Source organism: Acomys minous (assembly GCF_964271855.1).
Source record: "Acomys minous genome assembly, chromosome: 2".
Taxonomy (NCBI): Eukaryota; Metazoa; Chordata; class Mammalia; order Rodentia; family Muridae; genus Acomys; species Acomys minous.
Genome location: NC_140484.1, coordinates 36,992,755 through 37,010,517, shown reverse-complemented (window position 1 = coordinate 37,010,517; position 17,763 = coordinate 36,992,755). Strand labels below are relative to the sequence as shown.

The following is a 17,763-nucleotide window of genomic DNA, read 5'->3' as shown; positions in this document are numbered from 1 at the left end:
CTGGCAGATCTCTGTGAGTTCAAAGCCAGCCTGGTCTACATAGTAAGTGGGGCTTTTTGTTTGTTTTGTTTGTTTTGACACAGGGTTTCTTTGTCAAAACAAACAAACAAAAAGGCCCACTTACTCAATATCTATGTGTCAGGAGTAGTTCTAGGCATTTTTCACATGGGACCTTTTGAGCTACAAACACAAACCTTAAGACCATAGTAGGTCTGTTAACAAATGAGGAGATAAAGTCATAAAGAGCTGAATAATCTGCCTTAGAGTTCTTAGGAGGAAAGAAGGAAAACTGATTCCAATGAGAGGCGCCATATCAAAGTGTTTTAATTTCATCACTTCATCTTCTACAGATTATTTATTTTATATTTGATTTATTTATTTATTTTACTTATTGTGTTGACATTCATGTGATAAAATTACTTCCAGGTGCCAAAGCCAATAAGCTCTGTGTGAGGGAAACCACCTTGGTATTACTGAGACACTAAATGTCCTCAGATGGTGAACACTTTTATGAACAACTGCCCTAAGCAGTATGAGACTAAAACAATGTGCCCCCAATATAAACTGTGAAGAAAGGGTCAAATGGAGAACTAAAAAACAAAATGAATCAAACAAAATCTAGAAACAGATCCAAATGTAGGCTTTTTATCTGGGTGATCAATTCATTTCCAAATACCCCGTGACTTAAAAAGACAGACACTGAAGCCAAGGCTTAGGAATGAATCTGATTGCAATTAAGGATGAAGCAATGCAGACTGTTGGAGGATTAAACTCCATAAGGTTTCTCCCTCTTTCCCAAATTTAAGCCTGAAGTCTAGGCCAAGGCAAAGACAAGGTGATGAAAACCCGCACACAGAGCGAGCAGCTAATTATTTGCTCTGCAAGTTCCCAAACATTCCTCTAGAGCTGACCTCGAGCCATGCACTCATCTAGAACTGAAAGTACATGGAGAAGCAATGGCCCATTTCCCCACAGCATGAAGTACAGCATCGAATCTCAAGGGCTTCCAGGAATCTGGTTAGTAGTAATCAGAAATTGTCACACAGGAGGTGGGTTCAATTGAGGTTTAAATGGGCTTTGAGTAATAAGTTCAGGAGCAGAGAGCATTCCATGCAGCAAATAGAGCAAGTTCCAGGGCACAGAGGCGTGCAAGAGGCCAGTTGGCTTGGGAGGTCCTGTATTTATGGCAAATATATAAGGGTAGCAGAGGAGAGCCTAGGTTAGTGGAGAGACCACAGATAACCTTAAATAACATACCCAAGTTACGGCGCCATCTAGCTATTGACAAGGAGCTATTGCAGAATTTTAAGAATATTCTAGAACATTCCTCCACAGAAGAGACATTTGACCAATATCATGGAGGATGGACTGGAGGAGGGTAGCGAAGAAGCCAATTAGCACTCCTTTATTCCAGCTGAGTGAGATAGGACAGACCCAAGACAAGGTCCGAGGAGGAAGGGGTGAGCTGGGACAGTATTTCAGAAAGTCGGGTCTCCCTGTGCTGCCATTTCTAATAGGGGCTGCTAAAGCCTGCACGTGCTACTGTTGCTTTACCTCTCCAAGTGGATCCCAAGGAGAAATAAGGACACTGAGGGGAACAACGATGCATGGCAGTAACAGGCATCATCAGGACGGGGTGGTCGAATGAGTGAGTGAATAAGTAGAGGAATGGATATGCAAATATCTGCATCCGGTGTTTGCAAAGCCCCATTGTAATAAAGCTTCACGAAATCTAAGTATCTCAGTTGCCCAAAAGTGACAAAGCACTGGTGCTTGCGCTCGCTCGCGCGCTCTCTCTCTCTCTCTCTCTCTCTCTCTCTCTCTCTCTCTCTCTCTCTCTCTCTCTCTCTCTCTCTGCCCTCACAGGTCATACTACTTAACAGAAAGGAATTCACCATGACTCTTCCATAGAAAACCAGGAAATGCTGGCATGAGGCATGCTGCACACCAGGCCCTTTATGAGGATGAACTCATTTAATTCAGATGTCTATTAAAAAAAATACTTTAATCACCTCCATGTTACATGTATAAAAAAGAATAAATAAGGACTAAGTAACGCTTAAGCTCACATAGCCTGCAGGTGAGAGCCTCACCAGGGCTGTCCAGACTCTTCAGATGGGCCCCACTGTTACTTGTGACAACAGAATTATGGCCTTTGGAAGAAAGTGGTAACTGTTACTGCAAAGAGGAGGACAAAATTAATTAAAGAACTAAGGGGCACTCATTGGGATTAGCATTCTTTATAACCTCATTTAAAGACAAATTTTAGTGCCCTTTATATAACATTTAGGCATGTTTTTTGGCTTCAAATAAATGACAAATTTTCTGTTTTCTTTCGTAAACTCGTGATTCCATTGGAAATGATATCTTTTAAGTACCAAGTGTGGGTATTCACAGTTTTATTTATATAAGAAAAATTCCTCACGCTGTCTGCAGCATCTAACAGCATGCACAGGGGTCTCAGGAGGACTGCTCTCCTCGAAAGCTGTTAATTAACCTCAGATTAGCTTTTGGAGTCTCAGTGAATTCTAGATGCTTTCTTTAATTTTCAAATCTAGGAACAAAAATCTGATATTGCAGATAATTAAATTTATTCTGGGAGAAGTATTTCTACATGTGGGCTGCATTCACAGCATTTGAATAGAACAGTAATTGCAAAGTATGGGGCATGTTGCTGGCTACCCTGAGCCCTGGATAAACACTGACCTATTTTAAATTACTATGTGACTCATCTAAAAAGCTGCAGACCATATACACAGTATTTAAATGGAACCACAAGTGCCACGATGCAGAGATTTTCCTCAGTCACAAAACCCTCTAATTTGAGGTGTACCCAAAATAACACTGATGCATATGGAGCCACAAATTAGTGGTTTCCACAAATAAGATCACTCTGTCGTAGACCCAGCTCTAAAGCTACAGTTTCATGTAATATTACAACCATGTTTTGGTGTCAAGAAGTTTTCAATCACTACTCTAGTACCATAAAAAGAAATCTAACAAGGGGCTGTCTCTAGATCCATTGACGTTCAAATAGCATGGTAAAAAGCTTTCAGTCTCTCCTCTCCAGTGCTGTGCAGTAGAGACAAATAGGAAGAACAAAAGAGAAGTGGCAAGAATTTCAAGAAAGCAGGGTTCTCAGAAACACTAAAATGTATGTCCACAAATATAAGACAGGGAAATGAAGTGAGCCTCTGCAGCAAGCAGGAGACAGAAGCTCAGCAGAGAAACACACAGGGGAGAGTCTAAAGGCAGCAATGCCTGCAAGCTGCTGAACACCCTGTCAGCATCTTCGTTTTTCAGTCCCCCGTATGTTCATCTTCCCTAAGCCAGTCCAAACACTTCCAACATTCATACCCCTGTCTCTCCCCATGTCTGCCCCCCACCTCTCTTCTCTTGTTTCTTAGTCTCTGTCTGCCTGTCTCCTCTCTCTGTAAAAAAAAAAAAAAACAAATATATATATATATATGCATATACACACACACATACACATACATATATAAAGGAAAAGCACTTTACTAATAACTAACTGAGCTTACATTTCTCCTTGTGATGCACATGATTAAGAGACTGCGTGACAGAGTGATATAAGACACAGGGAAAGTGGCACCATGGGACAAGAGTGAAATGAACAGACTCAGCTCAGACACTGAGGTCACCAGCTATGTTGCTTATCACATATCACTCCAGGACCTTAGACCAGTTTCTTCCTATGCAAAATAGACTACCTGCCTGCAGCACAGATGACTCTTCCATGAATCCTGCAGCACCAGGAGGTGCGATGAATCCAGGAAATGCTATATAGGATTGTTCTTAAAGCAGTGCCATTAAGCCTCCAAGGCCAAAGGCATATGAGCTTCATATCTGCTATTTCTCGGTTAAGGGGAGATACTGGTAGCAATGAGGAGCTTTTAACAGCAGAGACACATGAAAATATAGTATTCTCCTTTTGATGTAATCAAAGAGATAAAAGGACCTAAAGCAGGGATGCAGTTTAGTAACTGTAACACAATGCTTCAGATGGACCAAGTCACTTTTGCTCTCCCAGTCACATCTGCTCCATGTGTGATGGCTGTGTCCTCCATCTTTTCTGTTCCATCAGTGATGAACCTCTCCACTTTGTAGCGCCCACCTATTGCTCCCAGTATATGGCCCTTCTTGCTAACTGATTTAGCCAAACCCACCACTGTGGTCAGAAATGAAATAGGAGTGAAAAGTATAGAAATCGTCAAGTCTTTAAGCTCACCTAACTAGTGAAAGCCATGACTAAGTCAATTATACATTATTCTTCAATTTTCACCAACTGGCGACTGGATAAAAGTGACAGACAGCACTCTCAAACAGTTAATGACCTCAGGGAATTCAGGTTTCATTACAGATGGCTGGCAGTAGAGAACAAATTTTGAGTTGTTATCAAAATTAAACACCTGCGGATGAATGATTGAACCTATCAAGTGACTAATCAGAAGAACCACTTCTGTAGTCCATCATGTGCTATGTTATACACTCAGTTTTGCAGAACTCTCTAGACTTACCCAGCTGGGTTGCCTGTCAACTAGACATATGACCAGGTATGACTGTTCATGCCTTGAGTCTTAGGAGAATTAATTAGCACCAGACATATAAATGTGTCTCCCTTCTGTTGAAATACTTCTCACTGCCGTGGGGACAAAGCCACAGATCTCACAAGACGTGGTGACACTTGGCTGTGTTTCTAGCACTTTGAAGGTAAAAGCAGAAGGGTTGTGAATTTGAGGCTAGCCTGGGCACAGTAAGACAATGTGTCAAAAATAAATAAAATCTAACGTAATCTACAAAGGACCCCATGATCTTGCCCTGAATAACCCTCTCTGCAGCCCCATATTTTCTCACACTTTAGTTTGCTCCCATCATTAGCTTTTAGCTGCTGTAACAACTGAAATAATTGCCTTAAATAAGCAGAAAGGATTTCGAGGGTCTCAGTTTTACACGTTTGAATGTATAAATAATTGGCCTATTGATTGGTATGGTGACAGATCTTAACAGGAACACAGAGCAGAACAAAGCCATCTATATCCTGTCTGGGACATGGATAGCACTCTGGATCCCTTTGAGTGCACACTTCCAACATCTCAAAACCTTCAGTTAAGCACTATGTCTGTATTAGTTACTTTTCTGTTGCTGTGATAAAACACCAGGACCAAGGCAATTACAGAAGGAAGGAGTTATTTGCGGCTTACAACTTCAGAGGGCTAAGAGTCCATGATGGCAGGGAGGGGACAGCAGAGAGTAGTCATAACACTCGGAACAGAAACAGTTCACATCTTAAACTTCAAGCAGGAAGCAGAGAGAGCGCATGGCATGTGGTTTTGATACCTCATGGGAACCCTGTATATCCAGGGCATTGCAGGCCACTGACACAAAGACATTCTCAAGGTTCTCGCTCTGCTTTCCTGGGGAAGGAAATCTCACAAGTGTCTGCTGCTGTGGTCACAGCAATGAGGGAAAGCAATGGTGTGAAGCACATGATACAGAGAGAAGCATCAGTGGTGGCATGGAAGAACACGTGGCAGTGTTCTGCTCCTGGCATCACTTATTTGTTGGGTGGATCTAAGTTTTTGACTCAATCTTGTTAGAGGTTGGTCTGATGTATTTTGATGCTAATTACTGCTTGCTGTCTCTGTGCCCCACCTTGTACCTTGCCTAAGAGCCTAACCTGTTTGACCCATAAAAGGCCATTACACTTGGGCAGGGCAAATGGGATAGGTGTGGCGAAGGTTCTGGGGGCTTTGGGAGACAGAGGGAATCTTGTGAGGAGAAGAAACCTGAGGAGAGGAGAGAGGAAAGACGGTTGCACCATGGGTTAGGTGGAGGAGAAGCACATGGCTGGCATGGATGGAGATTGGCCCAGATGATGATAATTAGCAAGTATTTAGGATTATGGATGGGAGGTAGCTTGATATAAATTATTAGAAGCAGATGGCGCAAGAATAGTTTAGGGGATTAATATCTGCCCTACCCCAGGTTAACTAAGGCTATTTTAAAATATAACAAGTGTCTGTGTCTTGATTGTTAGTGGGTTAGAAAATACTGCCATAATAATACTTATAGGCCTAATAATAAACATTATCAGGCCATACTGATAAATTAACCACAACATAACCTAGCTAAAATCCATGCTTGTGAAAGTAAACAAATCTCCTGCCTACTGGGTTCCTGCTAATATCAAATGAATTAATATTCTTTCTATCTTATTTAGGAGTTGTTGATACTTCAATGATGAAAACAATGCACAAAGCATAAAAAATGTACAAAAGATACGCAAAAGATATTATTTTCCCAGTGTCCTAGAGGACAGTTCTTATCCTCCTTATTTTGAGCATTTATCACTTCGTAGCAAACCCTTGTGGTTTGATGACTGACAGATGCCTTTCTCAACAAGCTAGTGAGAGGAATTGAAAGAGTTGGGGAATAGAAGGACCTGGAGGGGACAGGAGCTCCACAAGGAGACCAACGGAGCCAACAAATCCAGCTAGAGGAAGGATGCTACAGCATCTGATGCACCAACCAAGGACCATGCATGGTGTGGACCTACACCCTCTGCTCAGATGTAGTAGATAGGCAGCACAGTCTCCTTGTGGGTTCCATAATATGAGGATTAGGGACTACGTCTGACATGGACTCTGGTCCCTACATGTTGATCACTTCCTCCTGGCAGGGCGGCCTTGCCAGGCCACAGAGGAAAAGGATACAGGCAGTCCAGATGAGACTTGATAGGCTGAGGTCAGATGTTAGGGGAGGAGGGATCCCCTTTTTGAGAACTAGGGGAGGGAAGGAGAGGGTATGAGGGACAGATCGGGAGGCCATGAGAGAGGGGGCTACAATCAGGATGTAAAGTGAAGTAATTAATTATTAATAAATAAATAAATAAATAAATAAATAGTGGCCGAGACCTAATTGTGCACTGCTGCTAACTCCCTGGCTTTTATTTTTTCTTAAGTATAAAAACTATTTTTTAATAAAGTAGACAGTACCGTGCTTTGGGAGTGTTGCTTCCTATGAAACAGACTATGGCTCACTAGAAAAAAGTAAAACCTTCAAGACAGCGGTGACCTGCATTCTCAGCCAGATCGGTGACCACCTTAGAAGACTCCCTTAAAACCCTTAAGGTAGTTACCTAACTCTTGCTTCCACTCGAGGTGGGGCGTGTGTTTGTTTCTTTTGGGGGACACATGTGCACCTATGTGTCTGTGTATGCATACCCATGTATATGGAAGCCAGAACTCAACCTAAAGTGTCACTCCTCACAAGCTACTCACCTTCATTGCTTTAGATACAATGTCACACTGCGACCTGGACTCACTGTTAGGTGAGCTAGATATCCAGGGTCCCCGCCCCCAGAGGTTTATTCTACCATCTCTGCCTTCCCAGTGCTAGGATTGCAGGGTGTGCAGCAGCACATCTGGATTCTACAAGGGCTCTGGGAATCAAACCTCAGTCTTCACGTTTGCATAGTAGGCACTTTATTGACTGAGCCATCGCCTCAACCTCCTGTCCACACAGTATATTGATGCTGAGAAATGCACTGCTGAGATAAAGCCTTTCTCCCCATAATTAGGTGCAACATCACAGTTTGTGGGGAAATAACACAGCAAATCCCTACCGAGATGCAGATAAGCAATTACAGGCATTTTAATAACGGAGTTAGAAGCAGCAGGCACTAAACGTGAAAAGGGACAACGGCGACAAGTAACTGAGTCTACGTCTTACTTCAGGTTGTGAGGTCTGAGATGCGAATGTATTTTCAAATGTACTGCTTTGTAACTTGTCACATTCCAAACAGCTATTTTGTGAAAAACATAGGAAGAAGCAATTCTGATTAAAAATGAATCCTCAGTGTTTTCTTATGGTCTATAATGTTCCAACTGCAGTGTAGGGTGGCTATAGTAAAGAATATTGTGTGGGGTATTTTGAAATAGCTGCAAGGGAGGGTTTTGAGTGTCATCACCACAAAGAAATGCTAAATGTATAAGCAGCTAGAGTTGGTAAACACCTTGATTTTATTATTTCATAGTCCCTCACATATTGACGTCACACTGTGCCCTATCAACTATGAGGAAATATGTGTAAAGTTAGATAAACTACAAACACACACACACACACCCTGAACAGGAGCTGTGTTGACCTGACTGACCGTGGTTTTCATTGCAGCCTTATCAATGAATCTTTGAGGGACCAGCTGTTGGTGACAATACAGAAGACCTTCACATACACTCGCACCCAGGCTCAGCACCTGTTCATCATCCTCATGGAATGCATGAAGAAGAAGGAACTGGTATGTCACCCCCATGAGTGGCAGGGAACTCTTCATGCTCCCACACATTTGCTCCACTCCTGCGTGCTCTTCGCCTCCTAGCCTTGCTTTCACCGTTCTCCCAAGGTGTCACTGGCTCCCGGCACTCATAGATTTTTCAGTGTTGGCTTTAATGAAGTATATGTAGTATGTTTTTCTTGATGTGGTTCATTCGTATTTTTTTATGTTTATCTCAATCAAATGAGCTGCGGAGAACATAAAAATTGGTTTTGTGGTGTTTAATTTCTTGAGTTCTTTTTGTATTTTGGATATTAGACCTTTGTCAGATGAAGGGTTGGTAAAGATCTTTTCCCAGTCTGTAGGCTGTCACTTTGTTCTGCTGACAGTGTCTCCTGCCTTACAGAAGCTTCTCAGCCTCATGAGGTCCCATTTATTAATTGTTGACATTAAGGCCTGGGCTGTTGGTATACTGTTCAGGAAGTTGTCTCCTGTGCCTATGTGTCCCAGACTCTTCCCCACTTTTTCTTCTAACTGAATTAATGTCTCTGGTTTTAAGTTGAGGTCTTTAATCCACTTGGACTTGAGTTTTGTGCATGGTGACAAATAGGGGTCTAATTGCGTTTTTCTACATGTAGACATCCAGTTAGACCAGCACCATTTGTTGAAGATGCTATCATTTTTCCATTGAATAGATTTGGCTTCTTTCTCAAAAATCAAGTGAGAAAAGTGGGTCAGAGGAGAGGACATCCTATTGAGACTTTAGGTGAGAGTAGCATAGAAGAATGGGGAAATAGTAGGACCCACAGGGTCCTGGAAACCTACAAGAAGAACTTTATGACAGGCGGATCTGGGTCCTGGGGTCCTCCTCAAACTAAGGCACCAGCCAAGGAGAATATAGGCAGTAAACTTCGAACCCCTACCAAGACCTAGCCGATGAACATGATATTCTCCACCGTTGAGTGGAGAGTGAGATCTGGCTCTCATATGAACTCTGGTGCTCTTTTTCTGACCATGTCCCCTGGATGGGGAGGCCTGGCAGCACTCAGAGGAAAGATAGCAAGTTACCAAGAAGAGACTCGATATTCTAAGAGCATATATAGGGAGAGGAGGTCTCCCTCAATCACAGACATAGGGGAGGGGAGAAGGGGGGGAAGTGAGAGGGAGGGAGGAATGGGAGGAAATAGGGGAAGGGCTAACAATCTAGATGTAATATGAATAAATTAATAAATTAATTTTAAAAATTGGTTTCATCCTGGGAAGGCTCAGGGTGTGGGGTTCCATTTTGCTTGTAAGTCAAGAGTCACTGGGTGTTTTTTGTCACTGTACCTTTAGTGACACAGCATCCAATTTAATATGTTAAGCAGTGCTGATGGCAAGTAGAATGGGTACCCCAGAAGTGCTGTGTCACCTATACAAAGTTCCTATTGTGCTGTCTTGCTGCTGGTTAAGTGTTTCCTACATCAGTGCAAAGTGTCTTGTGGATGTGGGACAATCAGAGATGCTCCGGCAGGGTGAAGAGGAACAACACGAGCTAGCACTAAGGAGCCTTTAATACATGCCAAATAGAGAACTAAGTCTTCCTGTCTATTAACACAGGTGATCTTTTCAACTTTCCCACTAAGAAGAAAACTAATGGTACCTTTAACTTGCCCTTAAGGAAGCTCAGACTCACTTGATGAGTAATAAGGAAATGAGACATAAAACCAGTGATGGGCCGTCACTGAGGGAAATATTCTTATTCAGCAATTGTTTCATCCAAACAGACAGAGTGAACTACCCACTCTGGAAAGAATCCCGTCAGGCTCTCAGGAAACAAACTATTCTCAAAGGCCAATTGAGCTAGTGATGAAGTTAACCAATTGTTTAGATGGAATAGCTGGTCCAAGCAAAGCACTCTTCAGAAGATACCCACACACCCTTGTTAATCAAGTCTTCCAGAAGGTTCCAGGCTTTGGATGCCAATGGAGAAACTGGAGACACCTCTAATTCCTGAACATCTATATGTTTCAATACATCCCCTGCCATCTGGTATACAGAAGCCAAAGAAGCAGCTAGAGTCTGTGGCGGTGAGACTACCATGTTTATTTCTTCCACAAGACATGGGAGGATTTTCTCCTGAGTATGATAGTGTTTAAGATGCTGAGGCCAAAGCTAATGATGAACATTTACCCTGACAGGACTTTTCAGTAGCATTGAAATTTCCTAGAAAGACAATTCTAGCAAAATTCTAGGAGCCAATGGAGGTTATAAAACTAACTGGATGGACTTGTCAGGTGCTTTATGAGACTGTCCTGCAGGATTCTGCTGGATAATTGTCATTTCATCATGAACCCTGAGCAAAAGGTGGAGTGCCTTTCTAGGCAGGTTAAGAAATATGACACGCTCACAGCTCCAGGCTAAGGAAAGGTATCTGAGCAAGCAGGAAGAGCTCTTCCCTCCACATGTGGGCAGAAATGTTAAGGATTCATAAAGCTGTACATACTCTAGATCATTTCCAGTGTGGACAGTACTAAGTACTTTGCAAATGAGAGGAACAGAAGGTAGTAATTTTCCTTTTTGCAAAGGCAGAAGAGTATATTGGGGCATCACCTCACTTAGAGGTAAGGCATCCACATACAGCCCAGAAGAGCCAGTTAGAAGGGTCTTGTAAAGTGGTCCCCACTTACCAAGCACAACACAAGGCATACAGAATGAAAAAGACACTGCAAAGTGAAGTTCCTCTTCTTCCTCATACTCAGCCGGCCTTTGCTTGCCTTTAAAGGATCCATGACACGCTAAAGCAAATCTGACCTATCAGCTAAAGCTCCTGGTTCTAAAGGTGATGCAGCATCCTTCTCCTGACTCCAGCCAATCAGCTTACACAGTAAAGAACGTCACTAGAAATATGTATTTACTTGGAAAAATGTGGGCTTTAGAGTAGGGTGGCCTGGTGGAAAACATGCTTAGGTGGGTCTGTTGATGATTCCGGTACGTGAAGCATCCCCATTTGGTACTGGCTCACAGAGGTACCACTGTATCTTCTACTAGTTCCATACAGTTCTTGAAATTCAATTTTCCTCTGCTTATCCAAAACCTGCCACCTGCTGAGAAAATAATCTCTCCCTAGAAACCAGCCTTCTCCAGGATTGCCAGCTATGTTGCTCTCTACTCACACATGAATTTTAATGTTGTCTTGTCCAGTCTACGTGCATGCACACTGCTAGACAGGAACAGCAGGTGCATTGATGACTCGTGCCCTCATATTCAACACAGATCTGTCCTTGAGAGAAACCAAGGCCCATACACGGATCCATTTATCCACACGCCCCCCCATCCCCCACATCCCATAGCAAAGTATCCTGATCTATATGTCTTCCTTTGTATCTGGTATCCAAGGAGAGAGTTCTCTCTAAAATGGTTCTCTCAGCATGGGCCACACATCCCCTCACATCATACTTCCCCTGTGATATTGCCCTAGTAAGGATGCTTGCTTTTTTTTTAACAATAACCCTTCATCTATGGGGTACCACCTCTATTTCCACCTTGCCAATCCTTCAATGGCAGCATTTTCCTCTCACTCTCAAACTTCTATTTCCTCCCCTTTTCCTTTAATTTCTTCCACCCACTGAAGCTACAACATGTGCAGTTTTGTTATTTTTTTCTTTGTGTCATTTTTTTAAAAGAAAATTTAATATCTTCTACCATGGGAGATTGTGTCAATTTCTCCTTGAAATTCTGCCAGATTTTTCCTTTATGTGTTTTGAGATTGTGTCCCTAGGCTCATAAGATTTCACCGTTGGCTCTGTTTCCTAGTGAATCATTGTCTGCCATTATTCATCAACGCTCCTGACAATGTCTCTGCCTTGCTTTTTGGCTCATCTGGTATTAATACAAGTACATCAGCTTCTCTTAGTTCATGCCTTCCTGGAAATGAAGGATTCTATGCCCCTTTGTTCATTTCCAATCTTTTAATACTTTACTGTTCGGTGCATTTCTCAAGATATATAGTCTTCATTTTTAATATCATTTAAATAGAACTAATACGGTAAGCTTGGCCTATTTGCATATGCCCTAAATAAATGTCTTTTACATTTTATTCAGTCAATGAGACAGTCTCACCTGCTGAGCCTCCTTTAAGTATTTCAACATAGTGTCTCTTCTTCTTGACAATAATACACACCTCTTGCTGGTTTCAGCAATGACCTGTCTGGATATTATTCATAACTTTAATATCTCTCTCTCTCTCTCTCTCTCTCTCTCTCTCTCTCTCTCTCTCTCTCTCTCTCTCTCTCTCTCTTTGTCTCCACACGCATAACTGAAAATTGTTTTAGATGCCTTGTTTGATTTCAATTGTTACTTCAAAAATTGAATGTGTAGAAACAATAATCTCCACATTCCCTCCATTCCCTCCAATGTCTCCCACCCCTGCACCTCCACAACGCCCCGCCCCCTGCACCTCCACAACGCCCCGCCCCCTACACCTCCACAACGCCCCGCCCCCTGCACCTCCACAACGCCCCGCCCCCTACACCTCCACAACGCCCCGCCCCCTGCACCTCCACAACGCCCCGCCCCCTACACCTCCACAACGCCCCGCCCCCTGCACATCCACAACCTCTGCCCTCCAGTTCTTGTATCCTTTCCTCAGCCTTGTGAGCTTCTGCTCCTCCTTCTTCCTCCCTATGCTGATATCCCAGCCAATCACTGCCAAGCTATCCTGGCGTTCTTTTGTCCTGGTGTTTGCCTCCTGTGCTCTGATTCCAGCAGCCCCAGTCTTGGGACGGAGACTTTTCTCTCCTCCGTTAAGCCTTCTGCACACTGCTCCTAGCTTCACCTTTGGGAGCCCGATTGAGATTTTATCATACTCTTGCTTAGCTGGCTTCACTGTGTCCACACTATTGTAGGTTTTTATTCCAGGTGCTGCTGTCATTAACACATGATCCCTTCGCTTTACCACCCTTCTCCTCCACCACGTAATTCAGGCTTCCTATGTCCCCAGTTCCCTTAATCGAAACAAACCATTCTTCCTGCTGCCATTTCCACTTGTTCAAATCGTATGCAACAGAGAGCATCCAATTGTGATGTCTTGTAACTGTTTAGCACAATTCCAACATGAAAGTACGGGGACTAGATTACAGTTGCCCTGTAGCCTGTATCTGAGCTGCTCACAAAGAAGCTATTGTGTGTCATAGCTCACATTGGATCCCTCACATCGCTCACTTGCGTACCCTCAATTAGTCTTTTCAATAGCCTGGATTCAACAGTAGGTGTGTGAGCATGTGAGGTTATTTTAACAATGAACCATTGAGTCTGCATCAGGAATAAATGCAGTCCAAACAAACAATTTGTTACACTAGCCTTTCCCCCATAAAGGCAAAATGTGATTCCACATTTATGTTGGAAGATAAGGATTAAATAAAAGACTAATGACTTCAAGTTCATTGACTGCTTGATTAGGAGTTACTATGGTGTCAGGGTATCTGGACTGTATTCTTATCTCAAAATCCAAAGCACTATGCAGTTTTCGTACTTCATCACATGATTTTGCTTAAAAGCTTCAAGCATTATAGTAATTCGGCCACTATTATTTCTTACTCCTACAGTTTTGAGAATAATGAGGTTACGCAACAGTTTATTTTTGCTTTCAGTTGTGTGTTGAAGCCTTATTGAAGGCCTGGTGGCTCGAAATTAGAAAAGGGAGTGGAAATTTTTTTAATTATACTTTATGATGAAATCAATTTAATGTTGTAATTTTCTGACTGTTTGAGGGGCTCCATGATGCCCTTCCCAGCCTTTGTGACGTGGAAGCATGGCTTTCCTACTTTCTTCCTTATAGCAGGTTCTCATTGGCAACAATGGGTCTAAATCAATAAACACAAAAGTGGTATTAGGGGCATTTATCCAGTTTATTAAGTTGCGATGGGCAGGAATGAAATGAACCAATTTTTTCCTTGAGCTTTATCAGCTAAAAAGCATCTAAAGACCACTGTCCGATCGTGGTCAGTCTGGACTGCGACTGAGTAAGTCGTTTATGAAAGTCTATCACCCAAAGTTCTGGAAGGTGGTGAGTTTAAGAGCAAGGTACCAGAATACTGGACATGTGGTAAGGACTTCCTCACAGATGACAGCTTCTTGCTGAGCCTCCACGGGGTTGAAAGCAGCAAGCTTCCTCAGACCGCATTTCCAAGGATGCTCATCCCATTCCTGAGGGTGAAGCCTTTTGGGCCAAATAAGTTCCCAAGCACCAAACTTGGTGACAACATCACATTGGTGACTAAGATTCAATATATGAAAGGGCAGGTCACAAATACTCAAAGAGCACAGCAATCATAGCGGCATCTACTAGTAAACATGAAAAAGAACCGTGTGGGGATGGGGAAGGATGCATTATCTCTACCTTTAACTTAGAACATAAAGGATGCACAATCAAATAAGCTCGTTGGTGGGCTAGGTCGCTAGTCTACTCCTAGCAGCTGAAGCTGTAATGCTTCATTAGCAGCATACACTCCATAGGGCTCCATAAGGCAAGGAAATACGAAACGTGCTAACGAGTCAGGAGGGAGGGCCAAGAGCAAGGTCGACGTGGTGCTCATGTATGCAGCTCTCAAACAATTCCGATTAAGAGCAATGTGCTAATGGAGTAAATGGAAGCCAGGGCATTAGATCATCTTTTTTTTTTTTTCTTCCTTTTCAGACACTTCATTGAAGTTCTTGGCATTCAGTCTTCTCTTCCCTCTGAAACTTTCCTATTGGTCCAATTTAGACTTTCAAGTTTCCATTTTCTTCGTACTTCTTAAATTCACTTTGGCTTTCTATTTTCCTCCCTCGTCTTCCCCACTCTACAAGTTGATGTTTATCAAAGATCAGCTCGTGATTCTTTTCTTTGTTGTTATGGCTTCCGCTGCACTAAGACAGGGCGGGATGCACAAATACCTAGTCAAAGCATCTCCTGCGTTCCTCCCCCAGGCTCAGACCCTCATTCCTGCTTACTTTGACTAGTGCTGCTGTCTGGCAGCCTGGTCTGGTGATCCTCTATCCCTGCTATACACTGCATAGTCCACAGGCAAATGTCCACAGACAGCAGAGAGCATGTAAGGCTTTGCAGGCCGGGCATGCTCTATATGTCTTTTCCTCCTCAATGACCCTGCCAACTCTAAAGCCATTCTGAACTTCTTAGCCACAGAAAAACAAGCCATTAACAGAACTTCACCAACAGATGGAGTTGCGCTGGCTTCCTGCTACAATAACGCCAGATCCTCCTTGCGGACACACAGAGAAAATCATATCACTCACTTGAACATAAAGTATGGTGCTGTTTTCCTACAGTTCTGCCTGAAAATCCATTCACTCTTTATTAATGCTTCTGGACAACCAAACTGACCCTCTTACTTGTTTTTATTTCCTAATTCCCTACATGTTTTCATATGCAGAGCACTCTCATTTAGCATAACACCAGATGCTCCCTCCCGTCCTCCTCTACTTTTCCCTCCTCCCTCTCCCCCTCTCCCCCCCTCCCCCCCCACCTCCATGCACACAAACACATACACACCTGGAATACATTTAACTCTTAACTCTCTTATCTGTAACTCTCATCTTCATTGTCATACACACACACACACACACACACACGCACACGCACACGCACACACACACATGCATGCACACACATTCTATTATTCTATATAAGCTCTTAAAAACCAAATCTACATTTTACTCATTATTCCATTTTCCCTACATTCACTCAGGATTTATTGTGCTTACAGTATACACATAGCAGACACTCAAAAAATATTTGGTTACTGCATCACTGAATGAAAAAAATCTCAGGTGTTGGGGTAATGCTTGGAATCCACATATTTCATTAAAATCTCTGCTAACAAGAGCATATCTCCTTGGGGGATTGCAGATTTGGTTTCTGACCTAGATTTGATTCAGGCCATCTGTTTCAGTCTTTTGACCTGTGGGAAGCCATCTAATCTGGTGACTATGAGGAGCCAGAGCTAGAAGCAGACAGACCTGGATTCCATTGTGACCTCATCACTACCCTGGCTTACCCACCACTGATTCTCAGGGTCTTAGCTTTGAAAGAGCAAGACCATAATCTCACTGGGTTCTAGAATCTATTACATTCCATTTTGACCCAGGCGGCATTTTGTTTTTTTGTTTGTTTGTTTGTTTGTTTGTTTTTTGTTTTTTCAAACTCAGCAAGACAAACATTAATCTACTAGAAGATTAAGGGTTTTCTGGGGGCTCTTCAAGTCCAATATCCCCAACCAAATGCAAAGCTACAATGTATCTAGACATATGTGACCTATTGCTTACAAAAATAGATGCATGGAAGGTTCCTATTATCATTAACAGAGGTGGTTTGGAGCCTCAGCATCATGTGTTCATTCCTAGGGACCATCAATACTTCCACCATAGATTGTTGGGAGAGTTAAGAGTGAGCATGTATAGAGAATGTGAGCCAGTGTGTGGCTTCTAGGAAGCGTTCAGTTATTAATTGTCAGAATAGTTACTCTATGAGTCACTGCAGGGACTAGTCAAAGTATATGCCCAGATGTTGCCCTTGGGTTTTCTCCAGTCCTAGGTAAAATAGCCAGGGAGTGAAACTTTAATACCAGTGACCTGCTATTGCATCATGAAGTTCTATTCTTCCTCCTTCCTCATCCTAATAGACTAGCTACAAGAATGTATGTAACCTCTACATAACAAGGAAAGAAGCAAATTATACCTTCTTTAGAGAAGAACTAAACCAATAACTGAAAGGCAGAGCCTTAGATAAGCCATGGTTAGCGATGGCTCACTGACACCACACCCACTACCTCTACTACATACATTTTTAAAATCACCAATGGCATTGCAGCACAGAGATCAGATTTCTACCTACTTCCTACAATTTCAGCAACACATACCTCTACACATTACTTGACTTTAAAGATTTTCTAATTACAGGTTTTTGTAATTTGGAAAATCAAGTATTAAAGTCCCACAGCCACAGGAGAAGCTTCAACTCTGAAAAAAAAAAAAGGATGTAGTGCACAAACAACCCGAAACTGTTCTGGTTCCTATCGACAGAGAATAGATTCCTTAAAATAAATAAATACAACTAAGTTTTTTTCAACACAGAGCCAAATCCTATTTTTGCATATACTTTTGAAATAAGCATTCAATTCATAGAAAAAAATGTACATTTCTCTTTTAATTTGAACCATCCTAGTCACATACAAATTTCTTTTTTTACCACCATTCAGTGTATTCACTTTTTACATCACTTTGAGATGCTCCAAATAAGAAAAACTGTGCTTTTCCTCAGCAAAAAGTAAAATACAATTTAGACCTTTTCAGCTTCTATCACAAAAATTCTCTACTCTCTTCACATAAGGAGATATTTCCAGTATTTATCTATTTATTTATTTTAATTTCTTTGACAATCTGGGAATCAAGCAGCTTTGGCCTGATATGCAGAGTTTTTTGTGAATGCCTACCAT

At 42.3% G+C, this 17,763-nt stretch overlaps 1 protein-coding gene across 19 annotated transcripts in view; it reads left to right on the top strand.

Moving 5' to 3' along the window:
• Nucleotides 1-17,763, top strand: part of TRPM3 (transient receptor potential cation channel subfamily M member 3) — an 809,383-nt gene that overhangs the window by 629,019 nt on the left and 162,601 nt on the right. For all 19 annotated transcript variants that reach the window (XR_014773156.1, XM_084750067.1, XM_084750062.1 and 16 more), the window contains one exon: nucleotides 8,191-8,314. Coding sequence is in view for 18 of the 19 variants with exons in the window: in XM_084750067.1 (XP_084606193.1) it covers nucleotides 8,191-8,314 (124 nt within the window). In the remaining variant the exon portion in view is untranslated. The remainder of the gene's footprint in view (nucleotides 1-8,190; nucleotides 8,315-17,763) is intronic.